Source organism: Dreissena polymorpha, chromosome 6, assembly GCF_020536995.1.
Source record: "Dreissena polymorpha isolate Duluth1 chromosome 6, UMN_Dpol_1.0, whole genome shotgun sequence".
NCBI lineage: Eukaryota > Metazoa > Mollusca > Bivalvia > Myida > Dreissenidae > Dreissena > Dreissena polymorpha.
Window position 1 is genome coordinate 68028411 of NC_068360.1, and position 25547 is coordinate 68053957.

General features: G+C 37.1%; 1 protein-coding gene across 7 annotated transcripts in view; it reads right to left on the reverse strand.

Moving 5' to 3' along the window:
* Nucleotides 1–1564: 1564 nt before the first annotated feature.
* The window catches only part of LOC127833364 (rho guanine nucleotide exchange factor 7-like), a 98740-nt gene continuing 74757 nt past the window's right edge, over nucleotides 1565–25547 (reverse strand). For 4 of the 7 annotated variants that reach the window (XM_052358574.1, XM_052358567.1, XM_052358568.1 and 1 more), the window contains 4 exons: nucleotides 10953–11040; nucleotides 10043–10117; nucleotides 5488–5542; nucleotides 1565–4491 (listed from right to left, as the gene is read on the reverse strand). In XM_052358574.1, coding sequence (XP_052214534.1) covers nucleotides 4351–4491; nucleotides 5488–5542; nucleotides 10043–10117; nucleotides 10953–11040 — 359 coding nt within the window. In that variant the 3' untranslated portion in view covers nucleotides 1565–4350. Of the gene's footprint in view, nucleotides 4492–5487; nucleotides 5543–9347; nucleotides 9372–10042; nucleotides 10118–10952; nucleotides 11041–25547 lie in introns of all 7 variants that reach the window. The other 3 variants (XR_008027386.1, XM_052358569.1, XM_052358570.1) reach the window with 3 other exon arrangements.

Consider the following 25547-nt stretch of genomic DNA (forward strand, 5'->3'; position numbering starts at 1 on the left):
GTGACCTATGGCTTGCCTGTAAAGTCTGTACTTGCTGTGACATATGGCTTGCCTGTATAGTCTGTACTTGCTGTGACATATGGCTTGCCTGTAAAGTCTGTACTTGCTGTGACATATGGCTTGCCTGTTAAGTCTGTACTAGCTTTGATATATTACTTGCCTGTAAAGTCTGTACTATCTGTTACATATGGCTTGTCTGTAAAGTCTGTACTAGCTGTGACCTATGGCTTGTCTGGTAAGTCTGTACTTGCTGTGACGTATGGCTTGCCTGTATAGTCTGTACTTGCTGTGACATATGGCTTGCCTGTAAAGTCTGTACTTGCTGTGACGTATGGCTTGCCTGTATAGTCTGTACTTGCTGTGGACATATGGCTTGCCTGTAAAGTCTGTACTTGCTGTGACATATGGCTTGCCTGTTAAGTCTGTACTAGCTTTGATATATTTCTTGCCTGTAAAGTCTGTACTATCTGTTACATATGGCTTGTCTGTAAAGTCTGTACTAGCTGTGACCTATGGCTTGTCTGGTAAGTCTGTACTTGCTGTGACATATGGCTTGTCTGTAAAGTCTGTACTTACTGTGACAAATGTGTTTCCTGTAAAGTCTGCACTTGCTTTGGTCTTTTCTAGCTGTGACATGACATACCTGTAAAGTCTGTACTTGCTGTGACATATGGTTTGTCTGTAAAGTCTGTACTTGCTGTGACATATGGCTTATCTATAAAGTTTGCACTTGCTTTGGCATATGGCTTATCTGTAAAGTCTGCACTTGTTGTGACCTATAGCTTGCCTGTAAAGTCTGTACTTGCTGTGACCTATGGCTTTTCTGTAAAGTCTGTACTAGCTGTGACCTATGGCTTGTCTGTAAAGTCTAGCTATGACCTATGGCTTGTCTGTAAAGTCTGTACTTGCTGTGACATATGGCTTGTCTGCAAAGTCTGTACTAGCTGTGACCTATGGCTTGTCTGTAAAGTCTGTACTTGCTGTGACATATGGCTTGTCTGTACTAGCTGTGACCTACAGCTTGTCTTTAAAGTCTGTACTAGCTGTGACCTATGACTTGTCTGTAAAGTCTGTACTTGCTGTGACATATGGCTTGTATGTAAAGTCTGTACTATCTGTGACATATGGCTTGTCTGTAAAGTCTGTACTAGCTGTGACATATGGCTTGTCTGTAAAGTCTTCACTAGCTGTGACATATGGCTTTGCCAAGTTCTGTGTTTGAACCCTGACCTTTTCAGACATCCATTCCAATTTTGAAATACAAATCAACAAAAAAAAGAAGATAATGACAGGGAAATTTATATGAAGAACATGTTATTTGTTCTTTTTTGTTTTAGTGCCTGTAAGAATTAGTGTGTGTACATATGATGTTACTTATATCAAAGCACTTAATTAATGTTTAATTACATTGTTTGTGACAGTTGAGTAGCACAGTTTGATATTAAAAACGCTTTAAAATACATGTATTTTATAATGTACTTGTATTAAATTTTTATTTTTTTAATTACACAAACAATATTTTGACAAACTTTTTTTGACAGATGTAAAAATAAGCACACTAAAACAATTTTTATCTTTTATTACATCCTTTGCCATTGCAAATAATATATTATTATTATGCTTAATAATTTAATATACACAAAAAATATACAAAATAATAAACATTTTTACAGAAAATTCATTTAATATTTATATTCATATTTGTTCATCAAATGGTTGCAAGCAAAACATACATATGCTGCTGAAATACTGATTGTACAGTGTTCTTTTAGTTTGTCACATCAAGCATTTCTATAAAGGATTTTTTTTACCAGTATTGCTCAAGTCAAGTGCTTTTTTAAACATATGGGAAATGTTTTGAATTTATTTGAGACAGTACTTCCTGTTCTGTTTTTGAAGGCTTTCAACAAGTGTCTCAAAGCAAATCTCTCTATGTTTGATACCGTTTCCTTACGCTTTGATATAATTAATGGATTAATACTTGGCTTGTTTGCAAGTAAACTCTTACTAAATGATGCCCATGATTCTTGCCATTATATTTCATATGTAGCAAACCCGCAGAGTCATCATTTGAAGATACAAAAGGCAAACTTCAACTTCACATAGAATGAAACTTCATTGTATCCATTCATACAGAATGAAAGCATTGGTTTTCAATACAAAATAAAATATGCATTATTTCAGGCTCTATTAGTTACTAAAAATATGTTCACAAAAATAAATATATAAGACAGAACAAATAAAAGAGATATAGCACTGAAACCAATGCATTTGCCTGTCTTTCTTTTTAATAAAGTTTTTACTACCTTATAAAGCAAAGCTCTTGAACCATTACCAATCCCTGAAAGTTTATGATGAAACATCTTATAACAAACAAACATTAGACCATACATGAAATCATGTACAATGAAATTAATTATACAATCATCTTATAACAATGGTTTAACTATTTCAACAGGATTTCACCATTTTAAAAATAGACACATTCTCTTATAATCCACACACAATTGAATTATTGCTTAATTACATATACACACCACTGTTAGCAATAACTGATTAATAAATAAAAAATATTTCAACATTTTTAAAGACTTGTTTTGTTTATATATTTCTATAAGGTGTGTGTAAATAATTGAGTGATTTATGTGCAGACTGTAGTAACTAAAATCATTATTAAACACAATAAGAGTACCGCATAACGGGTGCCACGCTCGGCTGCGAAAGCTTGTCAGAATATTTTTGTTAGAGGTCACAGTGACCTTGATCTTTGACCTAGTGACCCAAAATGGGTGTGGTGTGTAGAACTCATCAAGGTGCATCTACATATGATGTTTCAAAGTTGTAGGTGGAAGCACTTTGATTCTAGAGCCAATGTAAAGGTTTTAGCACGACGCCGGCGAGCAGGCTATGACAATACCTCGGGTTTTCTCCGAAAACAGCCTCGCTAAAAATTACAAAGATTCATTTAACATCAAGAGAAGATCAGCCATATTATTTTGCCCTGTGGTACATCATCACCTGTCTAGTGTTCTGGTTGAATGGTTTGTCACTACCACATTCTATGCCGGTGCATACAAAAAATGGTAAACATGTTTGCCTTGTATTAAAAAAATCACATGTTGACAATTAAAATAATAAAACCTTATACTAGCATATTATTTTACTTATATTGCACACACAATTCATTTTAAGTCACGGAATAATTTATTACAATTGTTGAAGTATTTAATTTATTAAATGTTAACACATACATTAGTAAAGGTTACATATTTAACTCACAGCCCATACATGCAAATGTACAAATATAATCATTCTGAGCAACAGACAATTAAAGAATCACAGTGTCCATTAATTATTGCTGAACTTTAAATGGAAAATTGTACTATGAGATTTTTACATCACCAGAACTTCAATGTAGTACTTTGACATTACCAGAACCACATGGCAGCACTATGACATAACAAGCAAATTCGTTGAATTGATATCCCCCGCCAATATACTTCTGGACACAAAAGTTTTCTGGACGGATGGACAACACCAACGTGCATCATCCTCTTATCCATATATATACTCATACCAAGTTTCAATGAAATCCGTCCACTTCCAAGATATGGCTCCGGACACACAAAAAAGCGTTTTTTTCAAAATACAAAGGGCCATAATTCCGTTATTATCCGATGGTGTACAATGCCATTTGGTGTGCATCATCCTCTAATCCATATAGATACTAATACCAAGTTTCAATGAAATCCGCCAAAGCACTTCCAAGATATGTTGGAAGTGCTTTGGCGGATTTCATTGAAACTTGGTATGAGTGTAAAAGTGCTGGACGGATGGACGGAACGACGGACGGACGAACAACGCTAAAACAATATCCCTCGGCCTATGGCGCGGGATAATAATGCACTTCGGCCCTAAATCGTCCCCTGAACTGCAATACTATTGTAACCACATAATCAGATTTTTTGCAAGTCGATGACATCATCAAAATGCACTTTGCCTGACAACATCAATAGACAAATATGACATTTTTCATCACAAAGCACTTGCTCCATATGAAAATAAAATAAAGGTTCAACATCACTTTGCCAGCCTCAAAATACGTTTCCCCCCTATGAAATCAGGTGACAAGTATGATATCAATATGAAATAATCAAAATGAGCTTCCTCCCTATGACATGACCTAGGTATGACCTCACTTCCTTCCTATGACATCCTCACCCAGGTATGACCTCACTTCCTTCCTATGACAACCTCACCCAGGTATGACCTCTCTTCCTCCCTATGACATCCTTGCCCGGGTATGACCTCACTTCCTCCCTATGACATCATCACCCAGGTATGACCTCATCAGGAGGCATTCTCCTGACTTTCCTTGTCCTTGTTCAGCGCTACACCTTGTTGACTCTTCATGAACTTTTTAATCACGTTTTCCAGAGACTTTCTTGCTTTTGTTTCATCTTCCAAGTCTTTTTTCATCTTTTTATGATCCTGAAGGAGGCAAACAAAGACATGGTTTACTTTTCTCACTCAACGTAAATCCAACAGATATTGTAATCTTAATAAGCTGAGAAAGATATGAGATGTGCTCAAGAAAAATATGGCATGTGCATAAAGTATCATCCTATATTTGCTAGTGCAGTCTAAAGGACATCACTATCTGCCTAAACTTGATTTTATTCAAATTGAGACTTCCTTCAAATACCATAAAAGCAGAAAGTCTTGTCCCTGATTGCAGGCTACATAGGCTAATCTGGGATTATACTTTACGCACATGCATTTCAAGCTCTGACTAAACAATATGTGTTTGTGAAACATGCATGCCCCCCATATGGGCTGTCAGTTGTAGTGGCAGCCATTGTGTGAAAAGGTTTTTTGTCACTGTGAGCTTGACCTTTGACTTAGTGACCTGAAAACCAATAGGGGTCAGCTGCCAGTCATGATCAATGTTTCTATGACGTTTCATGATCCTAGGCCTCAGCGTTAGTTATCATCCGGAAACCATCCGGAAACCATCTGGTGGATGGACCAACCGACGGACCGACATATGCAAAACAATATACCCCCTCTTCTCCAAAGGGGGGCATAAAAATTCGCTGCACACTATAGCTTATAGAATGTATTTAGGAATTGTGTTAGTTAGGAAGATTACTGGCATTTTCTGAACCAGTTAAACAATTATGGAATACCAGGACATGGAGAGTAATGTCATCCTTATCACACTACCGGTACTTAACTTAAACAAGCTGATAATTCCTTAAGATGTTAACTCACATCACATTATTATTATTATTGATCTCGATTTTTTACCAGAATGTGATTGTTAAGTCAAAGATCAGGTAACCAGAGAAAAAGCTCTTAATTATACCCTTAATATGTTTAAGATAAGAATATTTATCATGATTGTATTACACAGAAATCCAGTTTTACAACTGTTTAATCCTTCTTACCAGATTTCAAACAGGTTTATTGCCTTCTATGTCTTACCATTTCTAATGCTTTAACTTGGTCCCTCAGAGAATATACAGTGTCTACCAGAGATCTGAAACAGACACATTCATGGTCACATAATCCAAAGGGGATCTTCTTTAAAGATACATTTAAGCTATACTTGAAACACGTTTTTGGAAAACTGGGCGTCATGCATGTGCCATTTAAGCTATACTTGTAACACGTTTTTGGAAAACTGGGCGTCATGCATGTGCCATTTAAGCTATACTTGAAACACGTTTTTGGAAAACTGGGCGTCATGCATGTGCCTTTAGGGCCATCCCAGCATTTTCTTTCTATACTGAACTTTTTCGGCGTAAGCTGTATTAAGCCAGCTTTTCACCTTAGCCTGACCTTTGTAAGTGTCCAATAAAATTCCAATAAAATTTCCCGCGGCTAGGTACGAATGAATACACTTCATTTATTCCATTGGCTGATTTGAGTATACCACCAGAACATTGGAAACATATCCGCGTCTTTGTAACACTGTTTTACTGTATGAAACAATTTTATCTCGAATGAAAAGGCTTAATAGATAGAACAGTTTTACACTCAATTCTCGACATCAATACAGTTTGTGCGTACACCTTTTATTTTCAGAGTATTACCAGCGCAAGAGCGTTTATACTTAAAAGGCTATGTTCTCATATTTAGTACTTACTTCCTTATTCCTGTCAACATGTTAACATGTAAAAGTATAAAGAGCAATGGAAGCGAGGCCTCACTTTAAAGCATTGCATTTCAACCCGCGAGGTATATCGGGTCAATTCGCGGACATTCAGAGTTTATATACAGGTCATCACCGGAGTTGGCGGCCAGTAAAATAATCGTTATAAAATAAAGACGCTATCCGTGAACTAGGTGACCTGGAATTTTCTTTAGACCAGAAATATGTTAAATGAAGATATTCAGCAATATAATTATGGTATGTAAATAATAAATTCTTAATGTGTTTTCAACAATACAATGATAAATATTATTGTTGATAAATTTAACAATAATTATTCGTCCATATTGCCTAATGTACTAAAGTGATATTATGAGCATGTAACAGTTTATAGGTGTCTATCGCAACCGTTGATTATTTTTGATGTTTCTACTTCATATACACTTATATTAATTAATGCAGCATCATCATACTAAAACAATATACCAGAAAGAGAAAAATAATGCATTTGAATATCAACCGTACTTTCGTTTGACAACTGATCATGCGTTTACGAGTTGAACCTAAATTTAGTTTTAGTGCAGATTTGTTCATACGACACAAAGACACGAAATTGTTTTACGGATCATTTCAGCTTACAGGACTGGGTGGGTCACGTAAGAATATCGAATATAAAATATATTTTTATAAACAACTGGTAGCAAGGTGAGTTGCAGATAATTAATCAGTAACCACATTTTAACTAACTATTTTGACCTGTTAATTCTTTTCAGCTCAATTCAACAGTGCAAAATGCCCATAATATCACTTTAAGAATTAGCACGATGATAATTGATACTGTTAATAATCGAATCAAATAGCAATGCCCGACAAACCACTAAAACAGGTTTGTTCGAAGAACGCGCCTATAAATACGGATACTTCTCGTGTGGCCGGTTGACTCATATGTTTAAATTTCACTTCCATTCTTCTTTTGGTTCTGTTTTGTATCTATAGGTTTATGACCAGCAATATGTTATAATGTAAAATGAAGCCGCGAAAACTCCCCGTAACATCCCGTACTGCGTGTGATGCAGCTAAGAACTGCACAGAAAAAGACATTCGCTATACTTGATCTCATTCATTAAACTATTTACGCCGTATATCTTTTTTAAAGATATTTCTTGTTTAGAATACACTTCCTATGTTGAGAATAAACTTCCTTGGTTTAGAAGAGACTTCCTTTAAACGAAAAATTCCATTAAAGCAGAAAGTGTCATCTGAGAATACCCTGTGTTGACTTCCCAGGCTAATCTGGGATGACACCTTAGGCACATGCGTTAAGCCCTACTTTCCTAGAACAAGGCTCCATAAACAACTAGCCAAAATATTAATTATAAGATTCTTCAATAAATAATATAGTCTTCGTTTTCCCCCTTTACTATAAGAATGACAAGTTGAAGTTTAACTATTATTAAACATAAATATAGTATTTTGAATGCAAATATATTCTGAACTCTTTCATTAAGAACTCTCTCCTTGTCATAATGCAGAAATAATAGAGATCAAATTAGCATGGACAACCATTATGGACAACAAAAATTGCACTTACCAAAGAAACAAATGAGCACTGCTCGAAGGAAAACTGGGTTAATGCATGTGTGTTAAGTGTTAAATAAGGTACAACGCTTGCCACTCTTTTGGATTTTATACTATACAACAAATATCCAGTCTAGGCGGAGATAGTTGTCCCTGATTAGCTGACTGCACAGGCTAATCTAGACTCACATTTTACACACATGCATTAAGCTTGGTTTCCCCAGGCTCAAATGTAAACTAGAATTTGTCATAATAGTAACAAAGAATACACCCCCCCCCAAAAAAAAAAATTCATAATTTGTAGCATATGTTATATAATGTACAAGTTTGAAACTTATGTAATTTTTAACATATGATTTAAATGTTGTGTGTTGAAAAGTGTATGAGAATTCCTTCAAACCAGTTTTTATCTATTTTCAGACAGACCAGCAGTCAGGCATACTGACGTATGTCCATGGCAATTCCTTTGAACCAAACTTAACTTCCATGAATAGTTATCTGCTTATAGTTAATAATTCTGATGCTATAGAAAGCCTAGGTTGAACAAGATTGAGTGCATTTTTAATGTTTAACATTGGATGATATCCACGGTACATGCTCAAAACCATATCATTATGAACACTTCTTGCTACTTTGACAAATGCTCCAGTACATTCAAAAGTGTATATGTACACATGTGGACAAGTTTGTATCGACAGACAGGCAGGCCGACGGACAGATAGACAGACGGACTGGTGGTTCCAGTATGCAACATATAATTACTGTAATATGCATGAACAGTGATAGTAACGCCAAAACAAACAAAAGATGTGTTTGTCAGAAACACAATGCCCCCTAATGCACCGCTTTGATTTAATAATGGGTTTTTTATCATTTGGCAGGTACAGATAATTATTTTGAAGCTTGTTACTTACCTTGGATTTGTTTGTTTGACCTTTGACCTTGAAGGATTAACTTGACCTTGACCTTTCACCACTCAAAATGTGCAGCTCCATTAAATACACATGCATGCCAAATATCAAATTGCTATCTGAAGGGACATAGAACTTATGAGCATTTTTCAGACCTAGGCGCAGAAACCTAAACGCAAAGTGTGACGGAAAAACAGACATAATAGTAACAAAGAATACACCCCCCCCCCCCCAAAAAAAATCATAATTTGTAGCATTATGTTATATAATGTACAAGTTTGAAACTTATGTAATTTTTAACGTATGATTTAAATGTTGTGTGTTGAAAAGATACAGCCTCCTTCTGGGGCATAAAAATGGATTGTTATATTCAGACAGTCTTTGTGTAATATAAGCAAGAGAAATTCAAATAAGAATTAACAGGCAAATATTATTAAAGAAAGTAAAACATCCAACGTCCATCCAGTAATGTAACAATAGTCAACATAGAGGTTCATCATGCTGCATACAAACTAAAGAAACTGAAAACAATGAAGTGTTACATAAGTTTAAGTATGTTTTCATTACGATATAAAGACGTGCTGAAGTATTTGCATGTCGATGCAAAAATTGTTTCATGCTGGCCTGAATATGACAACAAGCTGAACAGAAATCATTACTATACCAGAACACAAAACTAGGAATCTAAAAATGTCTCATACACATGAAACGTGAATTTCCTCGCTCTAAAAAAAATCAAACAACAAATATTAACACAACACAAGAAGATTTCATCAACTGAAAAGAACAACATATAAACTGTCACAGCCATGTTGCTCATTAGGAACTAGTACTTCACAATATATTAATACAATGATTTCTCAAAACAAGACAAGCGTAAACCGGCCAGTATGTAGCAAAATAATTAATTTCAATGAATGATTTTAATGTACAGCAGAATTGGTGTTCTAGGTCTTCTACATATTCCAGACTTGCTCTAGGAATAAGGGGCTTCATGCATAAGCAAAAAATGTCATCTTAGATTCGGTTGTTTAGTCAGCACAAGTCAATCAACAACCACATTTTCTGCCTCCACTGCATTTTCGTTAAGAAGAGACTTTCCGCTTCACAAAAATTTCCTTAAAGAGGAAAGTGTCATCCCTGATTAACCTGTGCAGATTGCACAGGCTAATCTGGGACGACACTTTACGCGTATGACTTAAGCCCAGTTTTCCCAGAACACAGCAACGTTGATTCATATTCATAAAAGGCTTGCCCGAGACAACACGGCTGTGACAAGTTCTACACCACAGCCAACACTGCTGTGACAGGTTCTACACATGTACACAACTACAGCATTCACAAATACGGGGTACGATGTACAACATCCGGTCTGACATGCCCAGGTCTCACTCACCCTGCCCAGGGCTTTGTTTTGGGCTCGGGCTCCGATATATTTACACGCTCTTCCGTAACTTTCAGGGGTGTTTTTCTACATTTGAATCATAGACTCGGATACAGGATACAGGTATACAAGAAAGATAAATGTTAAAGTGACAACAATTCTTATTGACCTCACAACTGTCAGATCACTGAGTTTTAAATTAATTACGATTGTACAAATACACATGAAGGGGCTGACTTAGCAAGTATGAATGCACTTCTGAACACATCCACCTGGACCCATAATCATGAACAGATGCTCAGATGGTAAGATTTGAGTTTCCAGTCAGCTGAGCATTGAGAATGTCAGTCAGCTCATGAACAATCTCAAATCTCAGCTCTAAGAATAAGCACATATTCCTCATCAAGCAATGTTGAGTCTGACTCAAAACTCAACAAGAGCTGTGTTTGGGAAACACAATGCCTCCTACTGCGCCGCTTTGAAGCCGCACGGCAGCTATTTTAGAAAAAAAAAGACCTTTGACCTTGAAGGATGACCTTGACCTTTGACCACTCAAAATGTGCAGCTCCACGAGATACACATGCATGCCAAATATAAAGTTGCTATCTTCAATATTGCAAAAGTTATGACCAAAGGTTAAAGTTTTGGGACAGACAGACACACACAATTACAGACAGGCCAAAAACAATATAACCCTGATCATTTGATCCAGGGGCATAAAAACACTTCTGTGAACAACAAATTGAGCATGATGATCAAACTCATCTAAAAGATTGGTAAAAACTCCAAGTTGAGTCAGAATATTGACTAAAGTATGTTTGAGATACCAGACCCAAGATCTCTACTCATGAAATTCATTACATTACTAGGTCCAAACTCTATGCTATGATTAGTTAAAACCAAGGTGACAGCGTGTACATACTTTTCCTGGAGCATGTCTGGTCCCGTGCCATCATCCACTATGATCTTCTCCTCGTGAGGTAGCAGCACGTTGGGGCTGTACAGTATCGCTGCATGACAACAACATGTTTACATGAATTGCAGTACATTGGGCTGTACAGTATTGCTGCATGACAACAACATGTATACATGACATGTATACACAATCATACATGGTGAATTACTTCCTTAATAACATCAAAATGAATAGGGACTGCCGGTGTTGATAGAGGTCAAACAGTATGCTGTATTAATTGTCTTGGAATCGAAAGCAAACTTCAACTAGAAATGGCGCGGCAGAGGCCGAGGCTTATCCCCACACCGCATGTTTGACCCATGGGCGCCCCAGGGTTGGTAATGGGGCCATACATAGTTGAGATTGACCGTATTGTCATAAGGGAAGTTCAGTATCAATTAGAAATGAATCGGTGTAAAGTGAGGAAGATAAGTAAAAGGCAATTTTGGGTGGGTGTGGCCTATGTGGGCCGGGCACCCCAGGGTTGGTAATGAGGCTATGCATAGTTGAGATTGATCGTATTGTCATAAGAATAGTTCAGTATCAATTAGAAGTGAATCGGTGTAGAAATGAAGAAATTATAGTAAAAAGCAATTTTGTGTGGGTGTGGCCTATTTGGGCGCGGCGTCCCAGGGTTGGTAATTGGGCCATGCATAGTTGAGATTCACCGTATTGTCATAAGAGAAGTTCAGTATCAATTAGAAGTGAATCGGTGTAGAAATGAAGAAGTTATAGTAAAAGGCAATTTTGGGTGGGTGTGGCCTGTGTGGGTGGGGCGCCTCAGGGTTGGTAAAAGGGCCATGCATAGTTGAGATTGACCGTATTGTCATGCATAGTTGAGATTGACCGTATTGTCACAAGATAATTTCAGTATCAATTTGAAGTGAAGCGGTGTAGAAATGAAGAAATTATAGTAAAAGACAATTTTGGGTGGGTGTGGTCTATGTGTGCGGGGTGCCCCAGGGTTGGTAATGGGGCCATGCATAGTTGAGATTGACCGTATTGTCATAAGAGAGGTTCAGTATCAATTTGAAGTAAATCGGTGCAAAAATGAAGCAGTTAATGTAAAATAACATAAAAAATGAGTGAAAATCTCTGACCTGGCCCCGCCCCAACCCCCATAACTTTTGACCCAGGGGTCAGATCAAAATTCCAAATAGTGCAGGGTCGCACATATGCTCATATGACAGACGGACGGCGGAGATAACTACAATTTCCCCACGCTTTTTAAAAAGCGTGGGGATAACAATACACCTCAAAACTTTGCAAATATGGACAAAAACAAACCTACTTCAGAAACACTACTGCCTATACAAGTTTAAACCTAAGGCCTGAGGTTAATAGGCCTTACTTCTGTCCGTTAACAAGGCCAATATGGATTCAACTTATGTATATCACTGAATTATAAATCTTAATGATGATAAACACAATTTATGTTTATTAAAAACAACATTAAAGTTTTAAGTTTGTCACAATATTTATGTTACCTTTGTTTATATGTCCACCATGTCACATATCTGTTAGTCACAAATGCAAACAAAATGCATCAAATGATAATGAGCCTTTAGCAATCATGCTGCTGTTACCATAGTGTATGTCTCATACTGCTGTTACCATAGTGTATGTCTCATACTGCTGTTACCATAGTGTATGTCTCATACTGCTGTTACCATAGTGTATGTCTCATACTGCTGTTACCATAGTGCATGTCTCATACTGCTGTTACCATAGTGTATGTCTCATACTGCTGTTACCATAGTGTATGTCTCATACTGCTGTTACCATAGTGTATGTCTCATACTGCTGTTACCATAGTGTATGTCTCATACTGCTGTTACCATAGTGTATGTCTCATACTGCTGTTACCATAGTGTATGTCTCATACTGCTGTTACCATAGTGTATGTCTCACACTGCTGTTACCATAGTGTATGTCTCACACTGCTGTTACCATAGTGTATGTCTCACACTGCTGTTACCATAGTGTATGTCTAATACTGCTGTTACCATAGTGTATGTCTCATACTGCTGTTACCATAGTGTATGTCTCATACTGCTGTTACCATAGTGTATGTCTCGTACTGCTGTTACCATAGTGTATGTCTCATACTGCTGTTACCATAGTGTATGTCTCATACTGCTGTTACCATAGTGTATGTCTCACACTGCTGTTACCATAGTGTATGTCTCACACTGCTGTTACCATAGTGTATGTCTCATACTGCTGTTACCATAGTGTATGTCTCATACTGCTGTTACCATAGTGTATGTCTCATACTGCTGTTACCATAGTGTATGTCTCATACTGCTGTTACCATAGTGTATGTCTCATACTGCTGTTACCATAGTGTATGTCTCATACTGCTGTTACCATAGTGTATGTCTCATACTGCTGTTACCATAGTGTATGTCTCATACTGCTGTTACCATACTGTATGTGTAACATGTTGCTCAGTTAGTTGAAATCAAAAGTAACTGATATGCAGAGATAGATAAATGAAATACTTAACCACAGCAATATATCCCTATAACTACTGGACGAATTACGATGTTATACGCTGACAGGTCAAATGGCAAAGAGAACTGGCAATCATATTTGACATAAGAAATTTGGAAAGGATACTACTTGAGAGAGATTCCAGTTCATATGGTTTCCACTGTAACAGACTAACACTTGGAGCTTGACATGTTTTGTTTATTGAAAGCCTGAATACACAATACCATTATGCAGCACATGTGCTCAAATATTACTGTATACATTGAAAACAATAACCTGCAATATACAACCTGTTATTACATACTATTATTGAATGACTGACAACATTGAATGCACAATAATAACTATTTTACAACCAAACTGCAGTGATATTTTACATACAAATACATTTTAATCAGGCAATAAATTATGTGAGAGTTTCATTATTAAAATATTACAGTTGGTAGTAAAAATGTAAGTGCATAGAGGTATATCTGAACTGTGCACATGTAAGAAAGTGTAAGCTAAACTATGCATTCATCTTCTTGTCAATTTCATACCCATATTCTCAATTAATATGTAGTCAACACAAATCTGAAGTTTGAACACTGAATATTTCACTGAACATAAATAACTTGTTCTCACAGACCATCAATTATATGACATGATTAATGAACTTAATATGACTGACACATGTGGAAGTGTCAATAATGCACTGATCTCACAAAATGCATCTAAAAATAATTTGACAAACTTTTCATATAAAACTCTAACAGTTTTTTTCTATGTAAGTTAAACTTTGGTTAAAAATATGGTTATAAAAGAAAACAACAGAATACAAAATAAACAGAACATGACATACAGATCATAAACAGTTTCAAACTGATATTAAGTGTCTACAGCCTCGTTCTGGGAAAAGTGGGCTAAATGCATGTGTGTCAAGTGTTATCCCACATTAGCCTGTGAAGCCTGCACGGGCTTATAAGGGACAAAACTTACAGCTCTTATGATATTTTTTATTTAAACAAAGACTCTCATTAATGAAAATAAATTTGTTTGGCCCTGACTGCACAGAAATAGCAGAAGACACTTAATGAACATGCAATAAGCCCAGTTATTCTAGAACAGGGCTCAAATGCATTTGTCAGTCTATCTGAATGTATTTATATCATTTGGGCCCAGTCGTCTCAGCTCAAAATTAGAACACAATTAATTAAATTGTGAAAAAGATGACAACCACAATTGTATTGTAGTAGTGCAGCATGTTGATTATAGATACAAAATTTGGACATCATAATTTCATACCATACAAACATGCATCATATCTTATTATCTTAAGTCTAAATTCATGGCATTCAAAATAGATTGCAGGACAGTGGAATCTTAGTATAAACATGAGACAATGATGTCAAAACACTGACTAGAAACACCATTTATACAGCACAACAAAACAGTGAATATAACATATTAAAAACATATTTTTTTTCACAAATTACTAAACTGTCACACATTACAATGTTATTTCTTAAGTACAACAAGTGTTGTTGTAATTCAAAATGCCATAATGATAAAAATTTGACCCAAAATTGTTATATTGACATGTATTAAACATGTATTCAAGATAAAGTTATGGTTCTTGCATTCTGCACATCCCCTCAAAGTCATCTGTCCTTACATGCAGTTGCAGTTGAATCCCTTTTAATAGCCAATGGGAGAAACTTAATCAGCCCCAGCAGGAGGGACTCCTTGGTATGGGAGAAACTTAATCAGCCCCAGCAGGAGGGACTCCTTGGTATGGGAGAAACTTAATCAGCCCCAGCAGGAGGGACTCCTTGGTATGGGAGAAACTTAATCAGCCCCAGCAGGAGGGACTCCTTGGTATGGGAGAAACTTAATCAGCCCCAGCAGGAGGGACTCCTTGGTATGGGAGAAAATTAATCAGCCCCAGCAGGAGGGACTCCTTGGTATGGGAGAAAATTAATCAGCCCCAGCAGGAGGGACTCCTTGGTATGGGAGAAATTTAATCAGCCCCAGCAGGAGGGACTCCTTGGTATGGGAGAAACTTAATCAGCCCCAGCAGGAGTGACTCCTTGGTATGGGAGAAACTTAATCAGCCCCAGCAGGAGGGACTCCTTGGTATGGGAGAAACTTAATCAGCCCCAGCAGGAGGGACTCCTTGGTATGGGAGAAACTTAATCAGCCCCAGCAGGAGGGACTCCTTGGTATGGGAGAAACTTAATCAGCCCAGCAGGAGGGACTCCTTGGTATGGGAGAAACTTAATCAGCCCCAGCAGGAGGGACTCCTTGGTATGGGAGAAACTTAATCAGCCCCAGCAGGAGGGACTCCTTGGTATGGGAGAAACTTAATCAGCCCCAGCAGGAGGGACTCCTTGGTATGGGAGAAACTTAATCAGCCCCAGCAGGAGGGACTCCTTGGTATGGGAGAAACTTAATCAGCCCCAGCAGGAGGGACTCCTTGGTATGGGAGAAACTTAATCAGCCCCAGCAGGAGGGACTCCTTGGTATGGGAGAAACTTAATCAGCCCCAGCAGGAGGGACTCCTTGGTATGGGAGAAACTTAATCAGCCCCAGCAGGAGGGACTCCTTGGTATGGGAGAAACTTAATCAGCCCCAGCAGGAGGGACTCCTTGGTATGGGAGAAACTTAATCAGCCCCAGCAGGAGGGACATCTTGCTACACCCATCACATGTATTTATGGCAAGGAGACACAACACAGGAAATTACTATATGTAGTTATGTTCTGCACAAAACATAAACACAGTTCAATAACTCTGAAAATAGTCCAGACAGATTTTCATGTTTTGTGTACCCTCAGATGGTCCTCTATCAGTGTACACAGTTAAATTAAAATCCCTTTTTTACTATGGAAGTTATGCGCAGCACAAAGAAAATTCACTAAAGGGCAATAACTCCTGCAAAATTCTTACAATAGTTTGCACTCTTGTACTCTGCACACTAAACTTAATGCAATATATGAACATATAAAGTTTCATTTGAATCTCTCTGTTCTTTCTTAGTTATGCTCCACACAAGAAACAGGACAGCCTTACGGAAGGAAGGAAAGATGATATAATTTCAATATGCCTTCCTGTGGGCGCATACCAATAATAGATTCATAATGGTAAATTATTATTACATGTATAAATTTAAATACGCAAGAAGCATTGGACATTGATCTACAAAGCAGGATTGTACATCCTTTTATCTTTGCTGCCACTCTGGACTGATCAACAAATCCAAAGTGTTAATCATTTTAGTGTTGATATGAATTGTGTTCTGGGAAAACTGAGCTTTATGCAAGTGCATTAAGTGTTATCCCAGTTTAGACTGTGCAGTCTGCACAAGTTTATCAGGTGATAACACTTTCCGCTTGTATGGTATTTTTTTGTTAAAACGAAAGTACAGTCTGGACAGAAAGTGTTATTCCTGATAAGCCTTTCCAGACTGCACATGCTAATCTGGGATGACACTTTACAAACATGTATTAAGCCCAGTCGTCCCAGAATGTAGCTTATGTAATTAAGCATCTATTCAATAATAAACAAACAGAATAACCATAAGAACGGTTAAGACAACCATTCGACTTTAACATAGATAATGTCTACAGATTGGATCCAATTTCCCATCCTCCCCTTTTTAGTTGCTTTGGTGATTATAGACCTTCCCCTTGAATTCAAAGTCAGCAAATGTGTAAACGGCAGCTTATTTGCACATAAAATAAAGATATTGAGATATGAAAGGTCAGGAATATGAAAACACACAACATTTCTATGTCTGTAATTCAGCACAAAGTGAGACACTGCAGCCTGGTTCTGACTGTGAGTAGTGGTACACTGCCTAAGGTTGGTTCTGTTTGTGCACAAATTCACAAAACTCCATAAGGAAAATTCCTTCAATTTTTGGATATTCAATTTGTATGACAGTTAACATAGTTTTAAAATAGTCAATATTTATGAAGTAATAAGCATTTGTATCTTTTATAAGCAGATATATTTGATTTTCACATAGATTATTCAATCTAAAATGTTCCCTTTCAAACTTGGGTTTCCTTAAGAGCTGAGTCAGTACCAGCCCAGGCTTTTACAGAGCCCCTTGGCCAGGCTTTCACAGTCTCTTGAGAGACTTGGTGAGCCCCTTAGCGAGGGGGAAGGTGGCGCAGCAGAAGCCGTGGATCATGCCCCCACTCATCTCTGTGAACGGGAACTCATCCCATTCCGGGGAGCTCAGAGGCTCTGTGGACTGACACGCGGACTGACCCACCCCACTGTCCCCTGAACACAGGCGCAGCTTGCGCAGATCCACTGCTCCCATTGGTCACATTCAGGTCAGCATCAACCAATCAGATGTGGTGGTTGTAACGGTTAAATGTTCAGAATGATTACAATTTCAGCAAGTCAGATATGTTTGTTTCCATTGTATCAAACCAAGTCCATGTCCATCAAAGGGATCCAATGAAAAGCAGCAGTAAAAGAAAAAGGAATTTTCATAATTAACATGAAACTTTAATCTTTTTTTCCAATCATGAATATTTTCACTTTAAACTTTAACTGAACTCATAACAACCCGCTAATAAACTAATAATCTTGAGCTCATTAAATCTACGTGCAGTTGGAACAATCAACAACAATGTACGTATGATTCAAGTGTGTGTTTTACATACATATGTCTTCATCCAAATGTGCAAATGTGACATAAGCTGCAATACATCAATTGGTCCCTAATTTCTGGCTAACTGTAGTTTCCTCCCACAGATGATCTTGAGTAGCCTTTGTATACACACCCAGTACTTACACGATAAGCACATTCCAAAAACTAACTAGGTTATGAACATACAACAAAATAAAACAAGAGCATCGCATTACGGGTGCCAGCTCTCGGCTCCGGGTGCATTTTTTAACAAGAGCACCGCCTTGCCGGTGCAGACAGCTCATCTATTTTTCTTTTTATAGGTGTAGGGACCTATCTCAATTTCAATCACAAAGGATGGAGGGGTGGAGTGGAGAGGGGTATAAAGTGTGAGGGTGTGGTCATTTATTACATTATCTTTCAAAAATGCAAAAAAAATGCAAAAAAAATAAAATATTTTTGTTTGGGGTGCGGGGGGGGGGGGGGGGATTCTTGGGTGGGATGGTTGGAGGGTATTTCAAAAATAAAATTAAAAAATAAAATATTTGTGTTTTCTAACCATGTTTGAAAAAAACAAGAGATGTGTTTGTCAGAAACACAATGCCTCCTATTGCGCTGCTTTGAAAATTTTTTTTTTTTTTTTTTTTACCTTTGACCTTGAAGGATAACCTTGACTTTGAACTTCCACCACTCAAAATGTGCAGCTTTATGAGAACGCCGCTTTGAAATAATATTTTTTTGACCTTTGACCTTGAAGGATGACCTTGACCTTGAAGGATGATCTTGACCTTGAACTTCCACCACTGCAAATGTGCAGCTTCATGATAATGCCGCTTTGAAATTATTATTTTTTTGACCTTTGACCTTGAAGGATACCTTGACGAATGTCCTTGACCTTGACCTTCCACCACTCTAAATGTGCAGCTTCATGATAATGCCGCTTTGATTAATATTTTTTACCTTTGACCTTGAAAGATGACCTTGACCTTGAAGGATGACCTTGACCTTGAACTTCCACCACTTAAAATGTGCAGCTTCGTGAGAACGCCACTTTGAATTTTTATTTTTTTTTACCTTAAAGGATGACCTTGACCTTGAACTTCCACCACTCAAAATGTGCAGCTTCATGATAACCCCGCTTTGAACTTTTTTTTTGACCTTTGACCTTGAAGGATAACCTTGACCTTGAAGAATGACCTTGACCTTGAACTTCCACCACTCATAATAAGCAGCTTCATGATAACGCCGCTTTGAATTTTTTTATTTGTTTTTTGACCTTTGACCTTGAAGGATGACCTTGACCTTGAAGGATGACCTTGAACTTCCACCACTCAAAATGTGCAGCTTCATGAGAACGCCGCTTTGAATTAAAAAAAAACAAGATGTGTTTGTGAAACACAATGTCCCCCTATATGATGTTTGACATTGTAGGATGACCTTGACCTTGTGAAGGATGACCTTGACCTTGACCTTTCACCACTCAAAATGTGCAGCTCCATGAGATACACATGCATGCCAAATATCAAGTTGCTATCTTCAATATTGCAAATGTATTCATAAAATAAGCGATTTGGGCCACATATATTTGACCTCTGACCTTGAAGGATGACCTTGACCTTGACCTTTCACCACTCAAAATGAGCAGCTCCATGAGATGCACATGCATGCCAAATATCAAGTTGCTATCTTCAATATTGCAAAAGTATTCATAAAATGAGCGATTTTGGCCACATATAATTGACCTCTGACCTTGAAGGATGACCTTGACCTTGACCTTGACCTTCCACCACTCAAAATGTGCAGCTCCATGAGATACACATGCATGCCAAATATCAAGTTGCTATCTTCAATATTGCAAAAGTATTCATAAAATGAGCGATTTTGGCCACATATATTTGACCTCTGACTTTGAAGGATGACCTTGACCTTGACCTTTCACCACTCAAAATGTGCTGCTTCATGAGATACACATGCTTGCCAAATATGAAGTTGCTATCTTCAATATAGCAAAAGTTATTGCAAAATGTTAAAGTTGGCGCAAACAGACAGACAGACCAACAGACCAACAGACAGACAGGGCAAAAACAATATGTCCCCCACTACTATAGTGGGGGACATAAAAATTGACCTTGACCTTGAACTTCAACCACTCAAAATGTGCAGCTTCATGAGATACACATGCATGCCAAACATCAAGTTGCTATCTTCAATATTAAACAAGTTATGGCCAATGTTAAAGTTTTCGGACGGACAGACGCCATATATTTGACATTTGACCTTGAAGGATGACCTTCACATTCACCTTTCACCACTCAAAATGTTCAGCTCCATGAGATACACATGCATGCCAAATATCAAGTTGCTATCTTCAATATTGAAAAAGTTATGGCCAATGTTAAAGTTTTCGGACGGACAGACACCATAAATTTGACATTTGACCTTGAAGGATGACCTTGACCTTTCACCACTCAAAATGTGCAGCTCCATGAGATACACATGCATGCCAATTATCAAGTTGCTATCTTCAAAAGTGAACAAGTTATGGCCAATGTTAAAGTTTTTTTCGGACAGACAGACTGACTGACATACTGACAGACAGTTCAACTGCTATATGCCACCCTACCGGGGGCTTAAAACTTATTTTTTGGGGTGGGAGGTGAGGGGGTATAGTGTGAGGGTGTGGTGGTCATTTATTAGATGATCTTTAATTAAAAAAAAAAAATGGGGAGGATTGAGGGGGGGGTATGTCAGGTAAGAGTTGTTTTGTCAAAGTATCAATCGAATCTTATCATAAATAAAGAAGTTATGGCAATTTTAGCAAACTTTAATAATTTGACCTTGAGAGTCAAGGTCATTCAAAGGTCAAGGTAAAATTCAACTTGCCAGGTACAGTACCCTCATGATAGCATGAAAGTATTTGAAGTTTAAAAGCAATAGCCTTGATACTTTAGAAGTAAAGTGGATCTTAACAAAAAAATGTAACCATATATCCAAAGTTACTAAGTCAAAAAAGGGCCATAATTCTGTAAAAATGACAACAAGAGTTATGCAACTTGTCCTTTACTGTCCCCTTATGATAGTTTGTGAGTGTTCCAAGTATGAAAGAAATATCTATGATACTTTAGGGGTTAAGTGGACCAAAACACAAAACTTAACCAAATTTTCGAGTATAAAGGCCCCATAATTCCGTCAAAATGCCAGTCAGAGTTACATAACTTTGCCGGCACAGTCCACTTACGATAGTTAGTAAGTGTTACAAGTATGAAGGCAATAGCTTTGATACTTTAGGAAAAAAGTGGACCTAAGCACAAAACTTAACCAAATTTTCAATTTTTTAAGTATAAAAAGGGCACAAAATTCTATCAAAATGCCAGTCAGAGTTACATAACTTTCCCTGCACAGTCCCCTTATGATAATTAGTAAGTGTTGCAAGTATGAAAGCAATAGCTTTGATACTTAAGGAATAAAATGGGCCTAAACACAAAACTTAACCAAAATTTTCAATTTTCTAAGTATAAAAAGGGCACATAATTCTGTCAAAATGCAAGCCAGAGTTATCTAACTTTGCCTGCCCAGTCCCCTCATGATAGTAAGTAAGTGAACCAAGTTTGAATGCAATAGCATTGATACTTTATGAGAAAAGTGGACCTTAATGCAAAACTTAACCGTACGCCGATGCCAAGGTGATGACAATAGCTCATAATTTTTTTTCAAAAAATAGATGAGCTAATAAATGAAAGCTTGTCAGATTTTTTTTTTTTTTTTTAGAGGTCAGTGACCTTGACCTTTGACCTAGTGACCCCAAAATGGGTGTGGCATGTAGAAATCATCAAGGTGCACCCACATATGAAGTTTTAAAGTTGTAGGTGGAAGAACTTTGATTTTAGAGCCAATGTAAAGGTTTTAGCACGACCCCGGTGGACGGCTGGCGGCGGACAACGAGCTGGCTATGACAATAGCTCAGGTTTTCTCCGAAAACAGCCGAGCTAATAAAATAACACAATGTTGATCAGTTCATTAAGAAAATGAAGATGAAACTATATATCATTAAAGCAGAACACATGCAAGTTATTTTACGAATAAAGAATTTGGTGCACGCTGCAAACCAATAAAAACTTTTGGTAGCAGCATTACATGTTTATCTACAGAATGCCAAGGGAACAACTTATACTTTGATTAAATGTGAAAATACATGCAGGGACTGAATAATTGACTTATCGTATAGTTGGAATTATTTTTTTAAGATATACAGTCGATTTAGCTTAATTGAATAGCCCATTTGTCATGTCCGAATATTCAATTATCCGGAGTATTCAATTATACGGAATCAGTTATATTTCCAATGTTATCACTAACCGGGTGTAATCCTCCTGGAAATTGTGCTTTTCATGCATAATCAAAACATCATTTTGACACGTAAAGCGTTTAAAAAAGTAAATATTGAAATTAAATATTGAATCCATTATAACAAGATGTGTTTGTGAAACACAATGTCCCCCTATATGACGTTTGACCTTGAAGGATGACCTTGACCTTGACCCTTCACCACTCAAAATGTGCAGCTCCATGAGATACACATGCATGCCAAATATCAAGTTGCTATCTTCAATATTGCAAAAGTATTCATAAAATAAGCGATTTGGGCCACGTATATTTGACCTATGACCTTGAAGGATGACCTTGACCTTTCACCACTCAAAATGTGCAGCTCCATGAGATACACATACATGCCAAATATCAAGTTGCTATCTTCAATATTGCAAAAGTATTCATAAAATGAGCGATTTTAGCCACATATATTTGACCTCTGACCTTGAAGGATGACCTTGACCTTTCACCACTCAAAATGTGCAGCTCCATGAGATACACATGCATGCCAAATATCAAGTTGCTATCTTCAATATTGCAAAAGTATTCATAAAATAAGCGATTTGGGCCACATATATTTGACCTCTGACCTTGAAGGATGACCTTGACCTTTCACCACTCAAAATGTGCAGCTCCATGAGATACACATACATGCCAAATATCAAGTTGCTATCTTCAATATTGCAAAAGTATTCATAAAATGAGCGATTTTAGCCACATATATTTGACCTCTGACCTTGAAGGATGACCTTGACCTTTCACCACTCAAAATGTGCAGCTCCATGAGATACACATGCATGCCAAATATCAAGTTGCTATATTCAATTTAGCAAAAGTTATTGCAAAATGTTAAAGTTGGCGCAAACCAACCAACCAACAGACCAACCAACCAACAGACCAACCAACAGACAGGTCAAAAACAATATGTCCCCCACTACTATAGTGGGGGACATTAAAATTAATTTCCTTGCATCAACTTATCAACCATTATTGCTAAATAAATAAGTCAACATTATCCTACAATGTGTAAGTTAAATGTTGTTAAGGAGCACTGCTTTAAGTTATTTATACATGTAGTTTTAGCTTGTACATGATGTATTTTATACGTTCATGTTACATGAAAAAAGGAAGTTTTTTCTTGTTAAAGTAACAAAATTTAAAATGACATTATTAGTGTAAAGTGCTCAATTTCAACTTAGTACTAGATGAGCAAACAAGAAGTTTTTCAACAACTTACCGGAACAGTAATCCAAGATATCATTGCACAATAAATTCTGACCATGTTCAATAAAGTCTGGATTTTAAATTTGACTTTTAGAGTTTGAACAAGGTTTTACTATAGTTGTATAAGAAAAAAATGCTTCATCCCCTACAGACATATTTTTCAACAAACTTGAACCATTTTCAAACTCATCCAAGATACCATTAGAACTCATGTTCTGGCCATTTTTCATAAATATTTCTACAGTCTTAAAAAAGTTTGATTATAACAATATATAAAAATCCCCCAGCCCTGGCAGCAATGTTTTTTTAACCCAGAACCAATTTAGACCTCATCCAAGATCTAATGAAGAAAAATAATATGACAAGTTTCATGAAGATCAACAACACACATGGCCTCTAAGTGTTCACAAGGTTTAACAATCTTCATTTATGGAAAAAATGCAACGCCCCCTGGCGCCCATTTTTTCAACCAACCTGAACCATAATCCACGATATAATTGGGACAAATGTTCTTACCAAGTTTCATGAAGATAGGACAACAAATGTGTTCTCTAGAGTGTTACCAAGGTTTAACTATAGCCAAATAAGGAAAAATGCTATTGGAATTTGCTTCATTTTCAAACAGTTTAAGATGTTGATGACTGACATAATATTTTACTTTAACAATTATAAAAATGTCAAGTAAACTAAATAAATTGTGCTAATTTGTATCAGTTAAAATGGTTTCAATATTGACCCTTGTAAAGTCAAATATTTTATTAAACAAGAGATGTGTTTGTCAGAAACACAATGCATTATTTCCCTTGTGAAAATGATCTGTACCTGCCAAATGATAAATAGAAATTATCTCCCTTCAAAGCTTGTTACTTCCCTTGGATTTGTTTTTTTTTTTACCTTTGACCTTGACGGATGACCTTGACCTTTCACCACTCAAAATGTGCAGCTCCATGAGATACACATACATGCCAAATATCAAGTTGCTATCTTCAATATTGCAAAAGTTATGGCCATTATGTTAATGTTTTCGGACGGATGGACAGACGGACGGACAGACGAAGGACGGACTGATTGACAGTTCAACTGCTATATGCCACACTACCTGGGGCATAAAAACAAAAATACAACAAGGGCTGTTTGTAAACCATGCATGCCCCCCATATGGGCTCTCCAGCCAGTACAGCCATTGTGTGAATATGTTTTTTGTCACTGTATGTCAATGACCTGTGAAATGTATCCAATTAATAGTGCAAAAACCAATCAGGATCTATACTAATCAATTATATCCATTGTATGATTGAGTCTTTGATTTTTTGGATTCCTTTCACACATTTTGACTTATTTGACAATATGTGAAACGTGCACACAATTTGTAGTGTTTTATTTATTAATGGTAATGAAACATGTTATTTATAGCAGTTAACTCCCCTAGTCAATGACCACCATAGATAGCAATGCAATCTGATTAAAAATAGCCAAGGCTAGTGTTGTGTATTGGGCAAATGTATACAAGTGCAACTTGACCACATGACCAGTATCATGTGTTTACCACACACAGAAGTCAGTTATGTAATAGACCATTAATGCCGCTCCCAACTTTGGCCACTTGCCAAGATACTGACCAGTATCAGATGGGGTTGTGAAACTGTGTAAACAGTGAACACCAGTCCATGTAATACTGGCCTACCACTTGTACTAGTTGATTTGGAGTTAATACAGTAATGCATGTACAAATGAGACACTAAGCTCAAAAGTTAATTATATGTGCCTCTGAAAACTAACCAGAGGAGTGGGTTGAAATTTACAATCTTTACTTGGCATTTGAGGAAATCTGAACTCTCAGGGTTTGGA